At 37.1% G+C, this 23664-nt stretch overlaps 1 protein-coding gene across 2 annotated transcripts; it reads left to right on the top strand.

Annotated features, from left to right (window-relative positions):
- The first annotated feature begins 298 nt into the window (after positions 1 to 298).
- On the top strand, positions 299 to 23054 carry si:ch211-269e2.1 (cohesin subunit SA-2). Of its 2 annotated transcripts, none has more exons than XM_051905437.1 (32): positions 299 to 413; positions 1409 to 1489; positions 1599 to 1683; positions 1858 to 2022; positions 2145 to 2241; positions 2406 to 2482; positions 2572 to 2643; positions 3169 to 3373; positions 3481 to 3632; positions 5915 to 5988; positions 6078 to 6201; positions 6309 to 6404; positions 6972 to 7051; positions 7188 to 7295; positions 7428 to 7545; positions 7803 to 7920; positions 8195 to 8298; positions 8459 to 8551; positions 8649 to 8735; positions 9253 to 9453; positions 9650 to 9726; positions 10346 to 10433; positions 10520 to 10600; positions 11714 to 11806; positions 13109 to 13286; positions 15652 to 15791; positions 18152 to 18253; positions 20100 to 20254; positions 20583 to 20711; positions 20860 to 21065; positions 21257 to 21314; positions 22340 to 23054. In XM_051905437.1, exons 2-32 carry the CDS (start codon positions 1449 to 1451, stop codon positions 22464 to 22466), a joined length of 3531 nt encoding a protein of 1176 aa, XP_051761397.1. In that variant the 5' UTR covers positions 299 to 413; positions 1409 to 1448; the 3' UTR covers positions 22467 to 23054. The 2 variants fall into 2 exon arrangements, with proteins under 2 accessions (XP_051761397.1, XP_051761398.1); XM_051905438.1 differs by having other exon boundaries at positions 308 to 428.
- The last annotated feature ends 610 nt before the right edge of the window (positions 23055 to 23664 follow it).

Here is a 23664-nt window from a genome sequence, read left to right as displayed (position 1 = left end):
CAGAATGCTGAAGAATCAATCAGATGTGAACCTTCTGAATTTATTATATATTAGACACATATAATTTATTACATATTAAAGTTAATTTTATTTAGCATAGTTAATGATTATACATTATGGTTTCATAATATCACTTAAATACTTAATATTTGAAATACTGTGTATCTAAACGTCTTTATGTATACATTTAAGCAGTATTTATGAAAAATGCTGTTTGAGTAATTCGAAGTAGTGGTATTGCTAGTAAAATTATTTGCTTAAGTAATATAGCCTAGTAGCCTACCTCCCATGGGCTGACGTCAGACGTACAGCGCGCTCTCGTTGACGTGCACGCGACTATGTTGAACTGGAAGTAGCAAAATCTATACGTGCAGTTTACATTAATCTTTCAGTCCAGATGACGGCGGTCACTGGTAAGATTCATCAAGGTATATTTGCGTTTTTGCATAATTGTCGTGATATATAAACAGAAAGTCTATTCTAAAGCAGAGAGGTCAGTAGACACTAATACCTCGATTATCTTTGCTGTGCTTATTGGTTTAAATAATAAACTTAATGCATGCGAGGTGTGTTCTTAACCTGACATGACATAACGAAAACGGTTTGCGCCGTTCACACATTCAGATGAATGAAACAGCAGGTTCATCTCATTTGAGGCTTTTGTTTCAAAATGACACGGAATGAGAGAATTCTGATTGACTCTCAAACTAGCCAATCAGGTTTTTGGTTTTGTTTTGTTGACGTGTATCTCAGCCAATGGCATCCAAGAAGTCGCTTAATGCTTTATTGTGTGTTTTCCGAGTTTATGTTCATGTCTGTATCAGTGAAAATTGAAGTGAAACGTTTTTTAAATATTTTAACATGCATGTTGCATGTTTGCATTTACTAAGGTAAATGAAGGGTTTTCTGTAGGCTACAGAAAACTCACTGCAACAAGAGTGTTTTAACTCTTAAGTGTTTAATCTTTTTATCTAGTTTCTATGAATATAATACATACAGTATGAAAACAATTAGCTTTGTCAACATTAGCAGTAATAGATACTATCGCGTCTTACATCAAATATTGCCTTATATTAACAATGGTAGTCAAAAGGTTGAGATCCACTGGTTTAGACTGCATAGTATCAACAACACTGAAAATTTTATCCTAATAAGTAGCTCTTTTAAGTGTAATAAAAGAGAGTTTTTAAGTTAGAGTGACATTATGAAACTATAATTTATATAATCATTAAATATAAGTAAAATAAATTCTAATATGTAATAAAATCTAATATATTCACCAAATTAGAAGGTTTACAGCGATTTTATTGGTTTTTAATTCAGTTTATGTACTGTAATTGTATATAATCTAATTTTTTACCTATAAATAATTAACTGTTTTAATTGTTTTTCTTTTGTTGTGATTCAGAAGAGCATCAGTTCCTAGTCCAGCTATGATCTGAGAGGAGATGATAGCAGAGCCAACTTTACTGTCCAGATCGGTGCAAAAGTAAGACGTGAAAACTACCTCTGCATTTTCATTATTTTCATAATTACGTTTTATATTCAAGGTGTGCTATGTGTACATAGAAACAACTGCATGTGCATCCTGTTTTCAGAGAGAACTCAGTAGTCGACGTCTCTTCCTGTGCATCGTTGCATCACGTCTCAAGTGAGAGAAATGAAAACAGACAGAAGACTGTGGTAAGAGTACCACTCCCTTCTCTCAAAAACTAAAACCCACAGTGCTGTAAAAACAAAAAACAAACACCCCGCCCCCCTCCAACTACAGGTTACATCTCATAGTACAGACAAAATTTCCTTTGAGATATACTGTAAGATCATTTATAATCTGTAAGTATTTTTTGTTGTGTGCAGAGAGGAAAGAGGAAAGCGCGGGAATGCTCTGAAAATGCCAAGCGAAAGCATTCAAAGAGCAGTAATGGCAGCCTGGGCAGAGCAGAGAATGAACAGCTCAAAAATGGAGATGTGGAAGCCGTCACCCTGTTTGAGGTGGTCAGCATGGGCAGGAGCGCCATGCAGGTACATCCATCTAGATCAGCCCTGCTACAGATAACTTCTTTGGGAGGTCACAAAGTTCTTTTTAGGTCATATAAATTTAAAGAAATCTATATTATATGGATGTTTGGTCTGTTTTTTGCAAGGCTGTGGTGGATGACTGGATTGATGCGTATACCGTCGACAGAGACACAGCACTGCTCGATCTCATCAGCTTCTTTATTCAATGTTCAGGATGCAAAGGCAACTGTACTATCTTTCATAATACAATATCATTTCAAAATAGTATTGACAGCTAAAATGGACAATTTTGATGGTCTTGGTTCATTTTTAGTGGTTTAGTTTTTGTGGCTTGTGTCTAATAAATATTATAGTTCAGGATGTGAATGCTATGTGTGTTCTTGTAGGGATGGTCACAGCAGAGATGTTTCAGAGCAAACAGGGTACTGATGTCATGAGTAAAATGGTGGAAGATCTGGATGAGGTCAGACATCTAGCATACTCATCAATGAATGCTTTCCCATGTTCTTTGCTCTTACTGATGACTTATTTGTGTTTTTTTTTAAATCACAGGACACAGGTTTACAATATAAGAAGTTCCTTGCATTTCCGTGGATTTTAACTGTCACATGGCCTCTTGACATGGTACGTTTCATGCCACTTCATGTAATTTTCACTGCGTTGTTGTCTCTTATGTTCATCAATGGTGCATTTATTTGATCAAGAATCCAGTAAAACGGTAATATTGTGAATTTTAATTTTCTGTTTTATTAATATATTTTAAGATGTAATTTATTCCTGTGATGGCAAAACTGAATTTTCAGCATCATTACTCCAGTCTTCAGTGTCACATGATCCTTCAGAAATCATTCTAATGTACTGATTTCCTGCTCAAGAAAAACAGTTGTACTTGCTTAATATTTTTGTTAAAACCATGATATATTTTTTCAGGAGTTCAAAAGAATAGCATTCATTTGAAATGGGAATCTTTTGTAATACTTTAAATCTCTTTACTGTCGCTTTTGATCAATTTAAGGCACCCATGCTGAATAAGAGTATTAATTTATTTAAAAAAATTCTTACTGATGCCAGACTTTTGAATGGTAGTGTTTAATACAATTTAAAACTAAAGTAATTTTTCCATCTCTATCCTCTCTCCATCCTCCTCAGGACAGTGGTGAGTATCCCCTCATCATGTCCGGCCTGTACTGGAAGAGGTTTCGTTCACACTTCTGTGAGTTTGTATCGGTGCTAGTGGCCCAGTGTCAGAACTCTGTAATCTTTGATGGCTACCTCTTGAACACACTCATTTCACTGCTGACAGAGCTCTCAGATTCCAGAGTTCGCGCTTTCAGGCACACCTGTACGCTAGCAGGTAAGTTCCCCCTGAGCATTAATTCCCCTTGACCTGAACCACACACACACACACACACACATCCCGAATGCTGATGTTTTGCCACTGTTGTGTGTGTCTCTCTGCAGCAGTGAAGCTGCTTAGCGCTTTGGTGAATGTGGCTCTCAACCTCAGTGTCAGTGTCGATAACAGTCAGCGGCTGTACGAGGTCGAGCTGGCTAAGGTGGCCAGCAAACGGGCTGCTCAGAGGCTGGACAGGATCCAGAGAAAGATCAGTGAGGTTAGACTGTGACAGCAAGTCTGGCTATAGAGTTCAACATTTCTACATAGGTCTTTCTGAAGTATAGTCAGGGTCCAAAACTGACACTCACCAAGTCCCAAGTGTGAGTCAGATTTTGGTTCGGTGAGTAAATATAACTATAAAAACATAATGGATGGTTTGAATCACATTGTATATATGATACTCTGATACTCACTGATGTACAGTGCTCAGTGTAAATGAGTACACCTCCTTTGAAAAGTAACATTTTAAACAATCTCAGTGAACACAAAAACAATTCCAAAATGTTGACAAGACTAAGTTTAATATAACATCTGTTTAACTTATAACATGAAAGTAAGGTTAATAATATAACTTAGATTACACATTTTTCAGTTTTACTCAAATTAGGGTGATGCAAAAATGAGTACACCCCACAACAAAAACAACTACATCTAGTACTTCGTATGGCCTCCATGATTTTTAATGACAGCACCAAGTCTTTTAGGCAAGGAATGAACAAGTTGGCGACATTTTGCAACATCTATCTTTTTCCATTCTTCAAGAATGACCTCTTTTAGAGATTGGATCCTGGATGGAGAGTGATGCTCAACTTGTCTTCAGAATTCCCCATAGGTGTTCGATTGGGTTCAGATCAGGAGCCACTGAATCACTTTCACCCTGTTCTTCAGAAATCCAACAGTGGCCTTAGATGTGTGTTTAGGATCAATGTCATGTTGGAAAAGTGCACGACGACCAAGGGCACGGAGTGATGGTAGCATCTTCTCTTTCAGTATAGAGCAGTACATCTGTGAATTCATAATGCCATCAATGAAATGCAGCTCCCCGACACCAGCAGCACTCATGTAGCCCCACATAAGGACACTGACACCACTGTGTTTCACTGTAGGCACCATGCATTTTTCTTTGTATTCCTCACCTTTGCGACGCCATACAGTTTTGAAGCCGTCAGTTCCAAAAACATTTATCTTGGTCTCATCACTCCAGAATATAGAGTCCCAGTAGTCTTCATCTTTGTCAGCATGGGCCCTGGCAAACTCTATGCAGGCTTTTTTGTGCCTGGGCTTTAGGAGAGGCTTCTTTCATGGATGGCACCCATGCGTGCCATTCCTCTGCAGCGTACGCCGTATTATGTCACGGGAAATAGTCACCCAAGTTTGGCTTTCTACTTCTTTAGATAACTGCAGGGAACTTGCATGCCGATTTTTGTACCACTTTTGCTACAGTATTCTGACTGATAAGTAAAGCTTTGCTGATCTTCTTGTAGCCTTCACCTTTCTGGTGTAAAGAAATAATTTTCTTTCTCAGGTCTTGTGACATTTCTCTTCCATGTGGTGCCATTGCTGACAGCATGAAATGGGAAGGGGTTTTAACACCCTTTTATAGTCAACTGTCTGCTGGACACCTGTGTAATGAATAATTAGACTCACCTGTGGTTGAATTATTGTTAAATTAGACATTTGTAGTCTAAAATTTAGCTTTGCTCCAGAGACTTTCAGTGGGGTGTACTCATTTTTGCATCACCCTAATTTGAGTAAAACTGAAAATTTTGTTCTCTAAGTTATATTATTAACCTTACTTTCATGTTATAAGTTAAACAGATGTTATATAAAACTTAGTCTTGTCAACATTTTGGAAATTGTTTTTGTGTTCATTGAGATATTGTTTAAAATGTTACTTTTCAAAAGGGGTGTACTCATTTACGCTGAGCACTGTAAGTGACATGCACAGTTCAGACAGACATACAAATGTCTACTAATGACAGTACATGAATCGCACTGATATTTTATTTTTTAAGATACCCAAGATTTTTTAATCACCAGACCTTCATGTGGTGACGCATACTGTAGGTGGAATATTATAATATATAAATGAGATAGACTAGCATTTAGAAGTTTGGGGTTGGTAGGATTTTTAAAAGCGTTTGAAAGAAATCTCTTATGCTCACCAAAGCTGCATTTATTTGATCAATAATAAAAGTATTAAACCCTTTAATACTTTTACAAGGCTGTCATTGGATTGACAGAAAGCTCTAAGATTTCATTAAAAAGATCTTCATTTGTGTTCGGAAGATGAACAAAAGTCTTTGGAACGATATGAGGGTAATTAGTAATTAATGACAGAAATTTCATTTTTGGGTGAACTAACCCTTTAATTAAAAAAGACTTACTGACCCCAGATGTTTGAATAATAGTGTTGATGTACAGGAAACAATAAAGTCAGGAAAAAAAGCCAAGGATCTTGTGAATAACCAAAGTGAATAAATTACTTTAATTCCTCAGTTACAGGACAGGAAATTTGAAATTGAGAACATGATGGATGCCATTTTCAAAGGAGTCTTCCTGAAGAGATACAGGTAATCTTTATTTCAACCACACTTATAGCTCTCACTTCCTTGAAAAAAATAAAAACTATGTACCATCATCACTGTGTGGTGAATTTCAGAGACGTGATTCCTGAAATCAGGGCCATCTGTATGGAGGAACTGATGGTATGGATGAAGCTGTATAGTTCAGTGTTTCTGAACGACAGCTACCTGAAGTATGTGGGATGGATGATGCATGACAAGGTGGGTGACCTAATAGTCTAGTGCTTAAAGAACAGTTTATTTTTCTGATTGTTGTTGATGAGTTGAGTTGATGTTTGACCACATTTTATTTTTTGTATATTCTACAGCAACCTGATGTGCGTCTGAAATGTGTGCTGGGTCTACAGGGACTTTATCAGGACCAAAGTAGTTCCAAAATGGACCTTTTCACGATACGGTTTAAGGTAACAACTGCTCCCACATTATCACACTAGTTGTGTCCCAAATGACGCTCTATAGTATACACTATGTACTATGTACCGTTTAGTGCTGAGAAAGGTATATGGCTCAGACATAAAAAAAAGAAAACAAACAATAAAAATAAAGTGCAAACTTCTTTATGGAGAGTTGTTTACTGGCTGTAAGTTTGTCCTCAAACTCTTGCAGTCAAGCTGTTTTGCCCAAACTCCTTAAATGGACGCAGTCTGTAAGCTTCTTTGGCAGTATTTAAGTTCAGGTCCAGCGAAGCTATAGTGGTACAGCAGAAGGGCAGGATTGCTGATTGACAGGCTGGAAAACCCCTCAGGTTTTGCCTTGGGCTCACTGGCCTGATAGCTTCCCACAGGACCCCACCCTCACCGTACCCTCGCAAACGGCAGCAAGCACATTAGCACAACCGTGATTTAAAGAGCTGTTTAAGTGCATCGTGGGTCTTTAACTCAAGTCCTCTTGTAGGTTTTCAAGATAAGATTGCTCTCATAGCGGGTAGTTAAAGTGTTTACATGAGCGATTGAATACTGTTTCTGTTGAAGGAGAGGATGATCTCTATGACGCTGGATAAAGACCATGAAGTGGCCATACAGGCCGTGAGATTGCTCATGGTCATCTCCCAGTAAGTATCTCCCCCTTGCTCCTCATGCTGACTATTCCTCATAAAGTGTGATCATCTAAACTTTGACTTCTCCTCTGTAAAGCATATTTGTGACTGTTCCTCATGTAATTGCTGAAATTATTCCCTTTTGTGCCAGATCCTGTGAGGATGTTCTGAGTCCTGATGACCACAAGAACATCTTCCAGTTTGTGTACTGCTCTCACAGACCTCTAGCTATCACTGCGGGTGAATTCCTCTACAATAGGTCCGTGTTTATTGTCTTTGACTGCTTATGAGCTATTCTATAAAAGCCTTCCCATTTCTCTCCCACATGTTCATATATGTAAAGGATAGCTATAAATAATTTGCTAACATGGTGTAATTTCTCTGCTCTTAGGCTGCTAAGTAACCCTGAATTATCAAGGCCCAGAGAAGGAGCCTCCGATCAGGATAGACACAGAGAGTTAGTCTTAGCCAGAGTCCAAGCCCTCATCCACTTCCACACTGAGAGCGAGGTTTGTTAACTCCAAGTGTGTTTTTGTTTGTGTGTTCTTTGCTTAAAAATAGGATTTCACAAGTTCACACTTACATATAATCAGACAGAGTAAAAAAGAAAGTGAAATGTGAAGGCCAAGTATGGTAACCCATACTCAGAATTTGTCCTCTGCATTTAACCAATCCAAGTTAGTCAGTTAGTCAGCCCTATTTAAACATGGGTCAAAGCCTGTTTTGTTGGAGTATGATGATTTTGGTTCTCTCCCTTGTGTTATAGCTGCACCAGCATGTGCTGTACCTCGTGGATAGTCTGTGGGACAGTGCAGGAGCTCTGCTGAAGGACTGGTCCGGTCTTACCTCACTGCTCTTACCTCACATGTCCTGTCAGGAACAAGGCTAGTACACTTTAGTGTGCACTACAGTATACACTCCAGCTTACCAGCTTATTACAGCTTAGCAGAAAACTAATATTTACAATGATATATACAGCTACATATTCAAACAACACTGTAGTTTTGACTAATATGTTTTAATGATTACTAGAAATAGAAATAAAAATAATTGATTGCTATCCAGCATTATCTCCACTGGTTGAAACCAACTGTGAGAAAACAAACTTTTTTTTGTGCTGTGTCTATATATTTGAGTGTGTATGTATATGAACTGCAGCTCTGAGCAGTGCTGAGGAGGCCTTTGTGATTGAGCTCATGTTGGCGTCAGTGAGGCAGGCTGCAGAGGGTCCACCTTTGTCAGGGAGAGGAGCAGGTAAAAAGGTGAGACTTCCTTTTGAATCTCTCATTTACATACTTTCATTAGATGGTGCTGATTTAACAGCTGATTTTACAGCCATTCTCTTTCTTACAGATTGACTTACAGATTAAACACATTGTGGGTACTGTTACTTGCTAGTTGCATATCTGTGTTTGTTTTTAGGTGATAAATACTAAAGAGAAAAAGTTACAAACCGATGTCTGCGCTAAACTCACTGAACACTTCATTAAAGTGCTACCTGAGCTGTTATCTAAGGTAAAAGAAATATAGGTGTACTGTGTTCATTTTACCATGACTGATTCCTCATAAATTGACCATGGCTGATCACCTGATATCTAATCTTATATTCTAGTACTCAGAGGATGCTGAAAAACTGACCTCTTTCCTAAGAATACCTCAGTTTTTCCAAACGGACTCCTGTGATCTTGAAAACTCACAGGTAAGTGTATGTGTGTCATCTGATGCATTGATGACTTCACTGTATAAAATAATAAATCTTACTTAGTAAATCTGTATAAAAACAGTATTATTGTGAAATATTATTGTAATTTAAAATACCTGTTTTTATTTTAATATATTTTTAAAATGTAATTTATTCCTCTGATGACAAAGCTGAATTTTGAGCAGCTATCACTCCAGTCTTCAGTGTCACATGATCCTTCAGAACTCATTCTAATATGCTGATTTGGTGCATTTCTTATTATTATTAATGTTGAAGACAGTGATGCATTTATTCAAGATTTGATTGATTTAAAAAAAATTATCTTTTGTAACTTTACAGATGTCTTTAATGTCACTTTTAATTAATTTAATGTGTCCTTGCTGAATAAAATTATTTATTTCCTAAAAAAAAAAAAAAAAAAAAAAAAAAAATCTTACTGACCCCAAACTTTTGAACAATAGATACAATTCTCTAGATCACTTCTCTTTTAGTTTTAATATGCATTTTGGTGTAGTATGTGCAGGCGTTGCTGGCTGAGTTGGAGGCTGTGGTGGACAGACACACAGACACGGGGCTTCTGGAGATGGCTGCTCGTTCTTACCAGAGCCTCTGTGCTCAGGATTCGCCATGGCACCCCCTGGCCCGACCCACCTTTGACCGGCTCATCCAGCACTGGACAAACACACTGGAAACATGGTTAGGAGAATCACTAAGTGTGAGTATGCTAAAGAACCATAAACTCTGATAGCCAGTGGTAGATGTTCTTTTACAAGCTTGTAACAGATGCATAAATAGATTTTGTCTGGATCTTGACACTAATAAAAAATGTATTTGATTTATGACATCGACTTATATAGTGACTGTACCGTACAGAATAGAGTATAATTAAAAGTTCTTCCTTTCATGTACAGAGCGGTTGTTTCACTGCAAACGAGGACAACACTTTGGAAATTCTGTCCACACTGAAGAAACTTACTGCGTTCAGCCTGTAAGCAGTTTCTGTTAGTTTATTCATTCCACATACACACTGCAACATTTGTGATAATCACGTCCATTGTACAAGCTAACCTACTCATTCTGTGAGCTTTACATACCCTGCGTGCTAACAATGTTATGTTCTACGAATGTTTTTTTCTAATATTCCCATTAGGTTATGAAAACGTTATTTCTGAAAGTTCTGCAAACATTCAGAAAGTAATTATTTCTATGTGCACAGCAAAATCCCCAGAGTTAAATCAACTCTGCTTATAGTACATATGGTCCCTCTCTAAATAGTGTTAAAGTAACACTGAAACAGAGTTAAAGTCAGTTGTAGTTTTTGTGTTTCTCTTTTCTTCAGTGATTCTGCTTGTTAACAGCAGGTGTTCATCACTAATGCTCTGCTTCAGTGTTACTTTAACACTATTTAGAGAGGGACTATATGTACTCTGCGCAGAGTTGATTTAACTCTAGGGTTTTTGCTGTGTATTGCATCAGTTTAGAACTGTACACAGAATTATTCAAAATATGGTCTGTTCCTTAATGTGTCTTTCTGTCTCATTTTGTCAGATGCCATTTAAATATATTTATTCTTATTTTATTTGTGTTGCTTTATCAAATCTATCTAGTGCTCAGGATCTGTCTAAATGGAGCCTTTATGAGCTAGGGACCAAACTCCTGGAGGCAGAGATAAAACATGGTGGTCTTCCGATGGAGGTGACATTATTAGCCCTGTACCAAACCATCTACGTCATTCTTTTTTCCTTCAGCAGATTCATCTTTCTAAATTGTAATTCCCGTAGGTGACAATTGAGGCTCTGCGCTGTATGTGTAGCTGCATTCTGTGGAAGCTCAACACCTTTGGAGAAGGTGTGACCTCCAGGGTGAGCCATATACCTTTCTCTTCCACTCTGATTGGACCGTGACTGCTGTCATAGATGGCCAAGATCATGCCTAGAATGGTAATATCTACATGCACAGACTTAAGCAGAGTTTCCCCTTGGGTGATTAATTAATCAAGCATTTTCAAGCATGCCAGACTCTCTGTCTACAGAGTTGCCGTATGATCTATCACGAAGAGCCGTGTCCTTTAAACCTGCCACATTACATTTCAAATATCAACACAGAGGCTCTATGGTTATGTCTAGTGTATTTTAATAAGTGATAGAAAGTGATTGATCATAAGTCTTTAGGAAAACTAGGTGCTGGTGATTGATTGTAGGGGGCGTAATTGTTCGCCTTTGTGTGGACATTTCAACGCTAATAGCAGGGCCTTTTATTAGGCCTGTTTCCATGCAGTGCACGGGGCTAATCATATCACCCCAACTCTAACCTTTATGCAGTGAAATATCGTTGGCCATTAAGACTGCTGTAGGTAAGAGGTTCTCAATGCTGGCTCAGGAATGGCCACTTTCTCCTCTGGCCTCGTCATCAATAACTGACAGCGCAGGCGGCAATTTTTGGCCCAGGCGGCAGCTCGGCTCAATCTGCAATTCTAATATCAATGGCGACCCGAGGTGAGGGGGAAAAAAAGACGTGTTCAGCATAAAATTGGGATGTATGTCCGTTTCAAAAGAGTCATTTAGCTGAATTGACATTTCGACTACGTGGGATGAGGGAACCGATCCGGCACGTCCACCTCGGAGCTCCACGTGCACGTAATTATGAAAGAATATTTTACACACAAGTCTGGCGGCACTGCTCGCAATGACGCTTTCATCAGTCTACATCAGTTAGAGCCCGCTGTGCTTCTTTCCGTTTCTGTTATTTTGCGTAATTATACTCTCCTCATTCCTGTTGCTCAAAATTCATATGACTTTTTCCCCCAAATATCAAAGCTTTGTGTATTTTCTCAGTCAATACGGTCATAAAAACTGCATGTATAATAATTAAATAAAAAGCAAAATACTAACAACTACAAATGTAGTATAAATCAGAATCCTTGTAGGAAAAGAGTTGTCATCGTTATGGATGTGTGTGTTTGTGTGTGGTTTTAGGAGTCCGCCCTCCAGCAGAGAAACCAGCTACGTGCGTTCTGTGAGAAATGTCACCGCTGTCTCTCTCACGCAGAGCAGCTTGTACGAGAGCAAGTGAGCATCACTTTTCTCTCTCTGTTCATGGCATACCACTCGATTCAGCCTTTTCTTCAAAGTGGATTATTCCAAACACATCAGAGCGTATTGTCTGTGTGTTAAACAGTAGCATGTGTGCCAGTGGGCCGATGCGCTGGCATTGTTTGAATCCTGTTTGTTTTGACTTTAATTTCTTGCGGAGCGCCCTTGGCACCTGCGTTGTGTTTTAATGAATCCTCACTCCATGCCAGGGCAAGCTGACAGCAGAAAAACACACTAATTGAAACTAAAACAAATGGAAGTTCCTGGCAATCTGTTTATTTCAAGACTGCTTCGAAACGACTCAATGTTCTCAGTCAATTGATATCACATTTTTTTCGAGCTGTGATTAATTAATCACATCAATTATTTAGGTCAAGTAATCAACTGAATTAATGCCGAAAAAGCTTCCTAATAATTTGTAGTCATTACATTATATGCAGATAAGTAAAGCATTGAATTTTAATTATTAGAAGACTGACACCTTGGGCCGTTGCATCACATCTTACTGTTTTTTAGCATCTTCAGTCATGAGTGCTTGATTAATTGTTTATTTCATTTTTTTTTTTTTAAATAGAATTAATCACACTAAATTAGCACTATTTATATTTGTGATATAATGGAAATATAACAGTATTCGTTTCTTTTGAATTTCAAAATAATCTACTTCATTAATACATTTTTTTTGGAAAATGGTTATTCATACTGCGTTCACGCCATGTCATAATTATCACAATTATGAGATAACACGTGACATTATACTTAGAGCTGTTCACATGCGTTTCTATGGCAACACAATCAACACCTAAATGAATTTGCAGTGGTCAGGTGGTACTGCTGTCACATGGCACAAGTCAGAGTTCTCAAGGTGATGATACACAGGGCAACTTTTTGAGCAATGTTGCCGGGCAATGTTGGGCACTTTCCTGTTGAGAATAGGCAACAAATTTCCATCTGGATACTTTAGATTGAAATTTTTTGCCCCTTCTCAATGGGAAAGTGCCCAAGCAACATCGCTCAGCAACATTGCTCAAAAACATTGCTTAAAAATTTGCCCCGTATATCATCACCTTCAGAGTTTACAAGTTGTAATTATGAGTTCTACAAGGACGTGCATGCTTTTTAAGTCTGAATCTTGTAATTACAGTAATTCTGACATTGCGTAAATACTTTTAATTAGATTAAGGATTATAGTCGATTTTAGATAAGAATTTGTTATGTTGTCTACTTTATATCACATCTGTTGATCAGGCACTGTCTATTTTATGTTTTTTCACAAAGGCCTTCATGTGTCTGAGTGACGTTCTCATAGCTCATAATTACCAGCTTCAGATGTGGGATTCGTCTGCAGGCACTCCATTGCTGTACACCCCTGATCCCAAACTCCAGAAAGCTCTCCTTTCCTTCGTCCTGGAGCATGTCTTCACCAGCCCTGAGCTGGATACCCACAGCAGTAAAGGTTCTCTTCTCTTTTCATTCACAGTAAATCATAAGGGTCCTTGTTTGGCCTGTGCTCTGTTGTGGGCTGACATGTGGGTGGCCTCAACAGATCCAGCTTTGCCTTTTAGGTCAGATTTTTGTATGTTCTTGAGGTTTAACTGAGGTTTCTTTGAAAATATGCATAAAACAGAAAACTTTCATGTTGTTGGAACTCAATGACACATTCAACATGGGGTTTTCAGAAAGGGCCCAAAATTAACACTCACCAGTTGCCAAATGTAAGGTAAAAAATGGCTGTGGCAAGTCAATGAAATGTTGAAATCACTTCCCAAATGGCTGGTAACTTTATGATCTACAGTATCTGACCAGTTCAGAGTTCAAACATCATTTAAAGAAAACAACTGATGCAATTTTTTGTGTGTTTGTGTGTGTGTAAAATTTACCCTAGCTAAGATTATCTAGAATACCTAAGGGTATCATAAAATTCTGCCACTAAAATTCACAGGGCCCGGGACAAACTTTTTATGTGTGGGTGTGGGCCCCCCTCTCCCCTGGGCCCAATTAAGCCAAGGAGACGAAAACATGAGGAACAAAATCACAACGGCTCTTGATGCTTTTGTGACAGACGTAGTTTCCCTGGGAGACAGAGACTGTCTCATTCTATATATGATGCTCTGAGTGACACAGTGACATGTGCTGTTTGTCAGAAATATGCAAGGAAAAACAGCTACATAATTCATATTTCATAATGTTATATATTCATGTTATTTTGTTAAAAATATATACATTTAAATATACAGTATATAATATATATAGTAAAAAAAATATAAAATAGCAAAATATAGTTATAAAAATTTAAGCTGCAATGTTTTTTTCAACATTAATAATAATACATTATAATTAAGTTACTTAAATAAGTTGCTTGAGCACCAAATCTGCATATTATAATGATTTCTGAAGGATCATGTGACACTGAAGACTGGAGTAATGGCTGTTGAAAATTCAGCTTTGCCATCACAGGAATAAATTACATTTCATTTTAAATTACATTACGTTTTCAAATATATTAGGATAGAGTTATTTCTGTAATTATAATTTTACTGTAGTACTGTTTTAACTACATTTTTGATCAAATACATTCAGCCTTGGTGAGAATGAAAAAAATCTTACTGACCCCAAACTTTTCTAAATGGGGACGTTCCATAGACATAATGATTTTTATACTGTTACAAGCTGTATATTTTATGTCCCTACACTAACCCTACCCCTAACCTACCCATGACAGAAAACTTTCTTCATTTTTACATTTAAAAAAAACTTTATTTGATGCTAGTTTTACAAATGAGGACGTCCCTAACGGGAGTTTTTTTGGACATTTTGTCAGGTTTTGGTCACTTCTGGGTACAAAATTTGTCCCCAAAATATAGTTAAGTAGGTACACACACACACACACACTTAAATGTACTTACAAAAGTGTCTAGAAAGATGAGAATAGTCTCAATTTCACCAGCAGATGGCAGTCAGTCACTACACCAGCCTATGCTAGGCACAAAATAAACACATAAAAAACCACAATCAGCCTCATTCTCCCTCTGTTACTGTTGCAGAACACAGTATTTGTTTGTGGATAGTTAATCTGATTTCACCCCCACCTTCTCACTGACCTATCAAACATGCCACTGAATCAAGGAGTGTAAGTCCAACAGATAATGCATTATGATAATAATCCATTACACTATTATTACGTGAGATCTTACAGAAGTTGCGCTTGTAAATGAATGGGTAATTAGATCAGAACAGAGCCTTGTGGAATAATATTTAGAAGTCCACACGAAATACAAGAAGCTTTGGTAGGCATATACAGAATGACTACATCTACTGAAAAATCAATATTATCTCTCCTAAACTAGTTTTTATGTTGTTTTTGGCCTTTGTGTTGCTTTAAGACAAACACAAGCACCATATGAGATAACATCAGATTTTGTGGTATTTGATTAGAAATCAAGCATGACTGAAGCAAATCAGATCAATTCTATAAATATTTCAGAGAGTCGTCGATTCGTGCTGGCACAAATTCCTTACCGCTTGAAAAATGCAATATAAGCTTTTGCTGGTAACATGTAATAAAAAGCAATTTAGTTATTGGATTTTCATCACGTCACTAATGCTGTTATAAAACCTCTCTATTAAGTGATGGCTTCAGGACCAGGCAGGACGACGATAGACACATTCTGTTTCCAGAGCAGAAAATGTTGTTAACTTTAGCTCACCTCAGGAAAGCATTTCATTTATAAGATTTGAGTATCATAATTATACCGCTCTCTTATTGAATCTGCACCTCTGTTTCAACCTGTCTCTCTCTCTCTCTGTGTCTGTCTGTGCAGTCAGTGAGAGTGAGTGTGGAGAGGGACGGCTGGAAGACTTGCATCGGCGGAGAAATCTTCTGGCAGCATACTGCAAGCTGATAGTGCACAGTGTGCTAGAGATGAGCATGGCTGCTGAGGTTTTCAAGCAGTATGTGAAGGTACAGTATGACACTTCACTCATCATTCAAGTTTCCTGCCTCTCTGCCAACGGTGAACACCAGCTTATAACCAAAGAGATAAGCAGAGATCTGTTAATCAATTTGATCAATATTTTTATACCCATCTCAGAACAACTCATAACGTTGTAGTTAAAAATAAATCATAATTGATATATTTTTTAAAATATTCATAATGTATTTTATTTACTTAAATATAAATATTTTATTATTGTTATTTTAATATGCTATTTATTTTATATTGTCTATATTAAAGGGTTAGTTCACCCAAAAATGAAAATTATGTCATTAATTACTCACCCTCATGTCGTTCCACACCTGTAAGGCCTTCATTCATCTTCGGAACACAAATGAAGATATTTTTGATAAAATCAATGGCTCAGTAAGGCCTGCATCACCAGCGATAACACTCCCTTTTTCAATGCCCAGAAAGCTACTAAAAACATATTTAAAACAGTTCATGTGACTACAGTGGTTCAACCTTAATATTATAAAGCTACGAGAATACTTTTTGGGTGCCAAAAATAACAAAAAAGCGACTTTATTCCACAATATTTAGTGATGGGCGATTTCAAAACACTGCTTCATGAAGCTTTGAAGCTTTAAGAATCATTTGTTTCAAATCAGTGGTTCGGAGCGCCAAAATCAAGTGATTTCAGTAAATGAGGCTTCATTACGTCATAAGTGTTTTGAAACTTCAATAGTTCACATGACTTTGGCAGTTCGATACATGCTCCGAACCACTGAATCGAAACAAATGATTCATAAAGCTTCAAAGCTTCATGAAGCAGTGTTTTGAAATAGCCCATCACTAGATATTGTGGAATAAAGTCGCTATTTTGTTATTTTTGGCACACAAAAATTATTCTGGTCGCTTTATAATATTAAAGTTGAACTACTGTAGTCACATGAACTGTTTTAAATATGTTTTTGTAGCTTTCTGGGCACTGAAAAAGGGAGTGTTATTGCTGGTGATGCAGGCCTTACTGAGCCATCGGATTTTATCAAAAATATCTTAATTTGTTTTCCGAAGATGAACGAAGGTCTTACAGGTGTGGAACGACATGAGGGTGAGTAATATATGACATAATTTTCATTTTTGGGTGAACTAACCCTTTAAATACTATATATACTACATACTATATATAAATATATTTAAATATATAAAATACTTATTTTATGCATAGTTAAAAAAATTATAAAAACATCTATTTAGCATATTGATTATTGGATTACGCTGAGTATTTTCCTTTAAATTTATGAGGTGAAGTTATTCAAATATTAGATGTTAGTGATTATTCATTTGACTCCTCTGTTCTTAACTGGAGCTCTCAGGCTTTGAATTTACGAGCGAATATGCAGAGTTTACAGTGCTGTGTATTTGACACACTGACATGATTGGAATGCCCGGATGGCTCAGCCAGCACAGAGCAGCCAACATTCTCAAAGCAACATTCTTCCTGATGAGGCGTTCAAAGAGAAAACTACTACTACTACTACTACTACTACACACAAATATTCTTACTCTGATTGACAGCTTTCAAAGTTGAGGCAAATATCGTAAAGTTGGTGTACGTCACAAAACCCTCATTTGAACAGCTTCATCTCGTATTTAACTGTCTGGCATTGCCAATTTTCATGATTAATTAGAGCATCTTGAATTAATATGTTTTAAAGCAAATAGAAGGTAATAAATGGAGGTTGTTGTTTGGCAATAGGTGTTCCATAAGCCTTAAACCCGGAAACCATGTAAACATTGAATTAGTCTTATGTAGCCAGACCTTTAGACTGACGGCAGAAGGTCTGGACTCCATAGCAGCTTTCACTGGTCAAGGACCACGCACGACATGTAAAGCAACCAATCACAGTTCATTTTGTTCCGTGTCATGTTTAGGGGTATGAAAATGTAATGTCGATGTCCCTACAAAAACAGGCCGGCGTATTTTAAGGAGTCTAACTTTAGATACTTTAGATACAGAAGAGACATCTTTTACAAACATTTAAAAATCTTACTGACCCCAAACATTTGAACAGTAGTGTGTAATGAACTAAAACCTCAAACCCAGAGAGGGGACTTTGACTCCTCATTTCAGAAGTCACACACCACTGAACCTCCAAGAGTTATCGGGGGCATGTTTGACCATAATTGTCTTAAAATCTTAAACCTCTCCTGACAAATAGACCAGAGTCTTATCCTGAGAGCCAGACAGACTTATGGGTAATGTGCTCTCAGTATGCCACAGGCTTGCATTCCTAGGGGTGAAGCCATATGGCAGACATGGAGCCACATCGAGCGCTCTTCACAGCCTGTTTCGCTCACTGCTGTCATTTCTCCCCTGCAGTACTACAATGACTTCGGCGACATCATCAAAGAGACCCTGAACAGGACACGGCAGATGGACAAGATCGAAAGCGCGCGCACACTGGTGCAGTGCCTTCAGCAGGTATGGAGGGTTCTCTGTCATGTGACATGCCTCTGTGTGCCACATCTGCTCAGCCGACTGTCCCAGGCCCCTGTGCTCTCTGATGGCCCCCTGCAGCTGTTGACACCTCTTAGACACAATGAATCCACTCTCCCACTATCCCATCATGCACTGTGTGGAATGTTCTAGCAGCTCTTCCACTCCTTGAATAGCTTAATAGTAGATTGTGTGCTGAGGGAGGGAATGGAAGCAGTGCTCACACACACACACACATACACAGATCATTAGACTTTACTTTTGTTTAAAAATAAAAATAATATTTATTTAATTTAATCATTGTAGACTACTGTTCTGTTTTTTAAAAGAAGTCTCTTATGATCATCAAGGCTGCTTTTATATGATCAAAAATACAGTAAAAACAGTTATATTGTCAAATATTATAAATTAATATTACAATTTAAAATAACGGTTTTCTATTTAATATATTATTTATTTTAATATGTAATATATAAAAAATAAAATTTACTTTATTTCTGTGATGGCAAAGCTGAATTTTCAGCATAATTACTCCAGTCTTCAGTGTCACATGATCCTTCAGAAATTCTAATATGCTAATTGAGGGTTTGATTGACAGGCAATCTAACCAATCATAATGCCGAATCCGCCGTTTTGTCCGACAAAGCAGTCAGGGGAGTTAGCTTAGTAAATTAACGTTGGTGGACTTGAACTTGAAAAATGATGCGTACTGACGTCTTTCTGTGGTTGAAATATGGTTCATTCATGTTTATTTGATGATATAAATTAACTAGTATGAAGAGATGATCGGTTCATGAGCCGCTTGAGCTGAGGCGCTACAGCGATCTGTCACGACACATTAAAGAGTCACAAAACAGTATTTATTGTTTAAATTTCTTTAAAAATTACAAAATTTGAAATTTGAGACATTGTTTCATATCAAAAGTAACCTGCTCTGTCTTGTCTGTCGATACGTTGTCAGTGTCCTCTTTGTTCCGCGATGTATTTTTCACTGTGAGAACGCGTGGCGTGAGAGCGACATGGCTTGTCAGACATAGCAACAGTAACTAAAGGAGGCGGGTCTTTGCGAACGGTCAATTTGCTGCTAAAGAAACATTCCTTATTATTACCAATGTTGAAATCTGCTTAATATTTCGGAATATTAGTATTTTTCAGAATTTGAATTTGAAAATTCAAAGGAACATAATTTATTTGAAACAGTCTTTACTGTCACTTTTGATCAATTTATTGCAGTTATGTAATGTGTAAATTTTACACAACAATAAAACTCTGATATCTAGTACACTGGAAATTTTGACTTGGAAATTACCATAGTATCTATATTAAACATATTGCATGTTAATCTAATTATAATACTAGCAATAGCAATGTATATGCTGCTCCATGATTAAAAATTATTCTGTATTATTATTTATTAAACATTGTTGTTCATTAGTATTGCTCAAAACTTAATAAAAAAAAAAAAAAAAAAAACTATTTAGGATATTAATCTTGTATTATTAACTGGTATTTCATTAATACTTGATCTGACCAGTGTCTTTTTTGTGTCTTGAACTAGTGAAATTAACCTTGTGTATTTCATTATATATCAGAATTATATCAGATTTCTCATGCTTGAGTCCAAATGTCCAGCATGCTCCCCATATGAATATAATGAATTTATTTGTATATAATATGCAGCAACTAAACATTGTTTCCTTCCTCTGAACTGAGGCAAATAAAGCTGCAATATATTTTAATGATCATTGAAATTACACAGAAATAAGGGCAGATTTTCTATGAACTGTATCTTGTGATTGGACTTGTATCCATTTTTTCTGTGTGTGTTCAGCTGTATCTGAGGCTGAAACAGGAGCAGGACAGAGGAAACACATGCAGCTCCCGGGTTCAGACCTACAGCAGCATCAAGGAGCTGGCCAGACGCTTCTCGCTCACTTTCGGATGGGACCAGATCAAATCCCGTGAATCCCTGGCCATGATCCACAGGTAGCGCAGTCCACTCGACTAACTCTCCTACTGACTCAGTGTCAAAGAAGTTCACTTCACATGTCTGGCATAGTGATACAGCTAAAACCAAATGATTGCTATGTTTGTCCTCAAATAAAAATAGTTACATTAAGATGCTGCACTGCATGGCTTCATTTAGCCAGTACATAAAAGTCTCACCTTTGGCTATTTCAGTGCTGAGGATTAATTTTGTCAGCTGCAGTTCTAGTCTTATATTAGAATTCAAATATAGATGATAAGAGAAGAAATATTCAGGTCTTAAAAGGAAATACTAGTGTGAATGAATATAGTGTGTTTCTTTGTGCAGGGACGGCATTGAGTTTGTTTTCAAAGGATTCGTTCAGCAGTCTGAGAAACATTCTCCACCGTACATCTCATACCTCACCATCCTCAGCGAATTCTCTGGCAAACTGCTCAAACCGGACAAGAAGACTATGTAAGTTAAAGCTAAAACTAAATGAATTGCACACACATGACATCTTGCACTTCTGGGTCCAGGTCTTCTCAGCCTCTTTATTTGCTAAAACTCTCTCAGCCATGTCAGTTGACATATTGCTTTTATAAACGGGTTATCTCCCCTCTAGCTACAGTTATTTGCAGAAGTTTGCTGGTGAGCAGGTCATCAACAACAGAGAGGAGAGCTGGATGCCGCTGATCTACTACAGAGCATCTCTGATGGGCACAGCTGAGGGAGAAGATGCCACCTCCTTCATCAGCTCTGACACCAACAAACAGCCCTCCCTCAGCAACCGCTCCAGATCACCCTCCATGAAACAAGTCAACTCTGAAGGTAAGAGCGCTCACTCGGTCACTTCTGAGGTCCAGGGTTTTAATAATGCAATTTGTAAAAGGGTTGCTAACAAATAACGTTTTCAACTTTTTCCATTTCAAGGTCTTTCAGTAAATATTGATATATATATATATATATATATATAATGTAAAGTTTATTATAATTCACCTACTTGTTTCTATTTTTAACAGGGGACCAAAGGTTTATTTCACCCTCTACAGAATCAAAAGCAAACAAGCTTTTGAAAAGGTGAGGTCAATAAATACTTACTGACAGAGTGAAGAGTCGGTCATTTGAGTAACATTAGGGATGCACCGATACCATTTTTTAAGGACCGAGTATGAGTACCGATACTTTTTTTTTCTGGTACTTGCCGATACCGATGCCTATACATTTATTAGTTTTTTTTCTCTCTCTCTCTTTTTTTTTTTTTTTTTTTTTTTTTTGGTGATGTTGCAGTTTTCCAAGCACAACACAGTGAGACTAATGAATGTAGGACAGCTTCTTTATTATTACTCTAATGAAAAAAGTAATATTTTTTTATGTGCTTGTCACAAACTTAAAGAACAAAAATTTCACAGTGTCCAATAACCTTCAAAGGGCATAATTACCAATACATATATAATTGTTGTTAAAGAAAAAGAAACTTACAAACACAACAAATACTATAGAGCTACAAATTAAATAAACTTGTTTTTCAGATACAGTGGTCATTATTTACCATGTATACAATTATTTAACATCTTTTGTTGATTTATTAACATTAATGACAAATATAGGCTACGGTCCCTTTAAGACTGAATCCATGGATACTGACACTTATCCTGTTTTCACCCAAATGTTTACGTCCACTTAAGCCATAACCGACTGTATTTATGTGAGATACTCCACATGATGGACATTTTGACAACTATGTGTGCATTTGACCATTCAGGCGCAAGGAGAACTGATCGCGCGCAAAAGAGAGAGAGAGAGGGCGCGCGCGCTCTGATCTGTGTCATTCAGCGCGATTCCGCCTATCCCGCTTTCACTAATCGATAACGAATTGTTATTGAAAGCATGCAGTTCGCAATGTGTGTTGTCATCATTAATTTGAAGTATTTCCACACCCCTGAGGCTGACACTGTTTCTGCTGCTGCAGCCGGTGTCTCTGTGCACGGAAAATTCTGTCAGTTACATCACGTGAGGTATCGGTCTTCGGTATCGGGGGTATTTTTACGAGTACAAGTACATGAGCTAAGTAACATACTATTGTATTTTTCTTCCATGTGTAGTTCTGAAGACTCAAAGGTCCAACCAACCCCACTGAGCAGAGAGCAGCGGACCAGCAGTCTCGTGTCTGATAACGGTCCAAGGAACAATGATGAGGTGGATGTTGACACTGTAGAAATTGATGTCTAATGTTGTAGTTCTCATCTGTCATCATGGATCTGTTTTTGTATTTACTGTCTTATGATTGAACACTATTGCATGATGTCCTGTATATGAAAATTTTACCATTTAAAATGGTAATAATCATGATCAGATTCAGATCCAGTATGGTGGTGCTGAAATATTTTGTAAAGAATGAAAATACATGGTGCATTGCTGTTGCTGAAATTTTTTGCACATTTGGAACAGTTTTGAACAATGCACTTTCAAATCTTCTTGATGTTTAAAACATTCATAATTATGGCTAACTGTATTGCTAAAATTAATATTGCAATTTGGACCTACAATCTTTTTGTACTGCCCTGTGTACTTTACGACCACAAATTACATATTTTGTTGCATATTTCTGAATCATGTTTTTGCGTTCATTCAGGTACTTAATAAGCTACACTTTTGTTGTAAAATGAGGACATGGAGCTGTTTTTTTTTTCTTCTTCATGTAACACACATTTATCCTTTTTTATATTTGTAATATTTAACCATTGGAAGGGAATCCATACTTTATAAATGTTTCAAACAAATCTGACTTGCAGAAAATTAAACATTAATTATAAACTATTTTCAGAGGTGTTACTTCATTGTCTTTAATTAACAAACATTAGTTTTACAGTTGCTAGAACCCATTTCTATGTATACTTAGGTCATTTTCAAAACTAACAGCGAGTACAACAGTAATCTGTGGGCTAAACTGTGGATCATTTTCCATTGATCTGGCACAAAATACATTGAATGACTGCATCTTTAAATTAAACAAATTATTTTCTCACTCACCAAAACTCTTTGCACTTTGAGGCCACTTTGCACGTTTACAAATGTTTAAACTCAAGTTTAAAACCTAACAATAATACAAAATTGAATAAGACAGCAATTTTTAGAGTAATGACATTGAAATATATTCTAAAGATCAAAAAAAGCCAATGTTAGTCTTTCAATTTCATTACCATATATACAAAAGGAGGCAACTTAGGAATAATTTCGTACAGTAATGTGTATATATGGACCATGTAACATCCCTGCTGAAAAATCCATAATTGGATAATTTTTTCTTAAAATCTAAACTTATCACTCGACTGACTTTGTCTATGATAAGATGCTCTTCTGTATGCTAATGACATAACACTAGCAAGAGATACTGCAGCAGGATTTAGATTATATCCGACTTCTTAAC

Source organism: Ctenopharyngodon idella, chromosome 9, assembly GCF_019924925.1.
Source record: "Ctenopharyngodon idella isolate HZGC_01 chromosome 9, HZGC01, whole genome shotgun sequence".
In the NCBI taxonomy this organism is placed as follows: Eukaryota; Metazoa; Chordata; class Actinopteri; order Cypriniformes; family Xenocyprididae; genus Ctenopharyngodon; species Ctenopharyngodon idella.
Note: the sequence above shows the minus strand (reverse complement) of the source record. Positions and strands in the feature narration are given on the sequence as shown.

Excerpts from the sequence above, each read along its gene's own strand:
- si:ch211-269e2.1 (XM_051905437.1), top strand. The coding sequence starts at position 1,449 with ATGATAGCAGAGCCAACTTTACTGTCCAGATCGGTGCAAAA. Across the intron at positions 2,483-2,571 it reads TGGTGGAAGATCTGGATGAG|GACACAGGTTTACAATATAA; the intron begins GTCAGACATCTA and ends TTTAAATCACAG. Across the intron at positions 10,601-11,713 it reads GAGAAGGTGTGACCTCCAGG|GAGTCCGCCCTCCAGCAGAG; the intron begins GTGAGCCATATA and ends GTGTGGTTTTAG.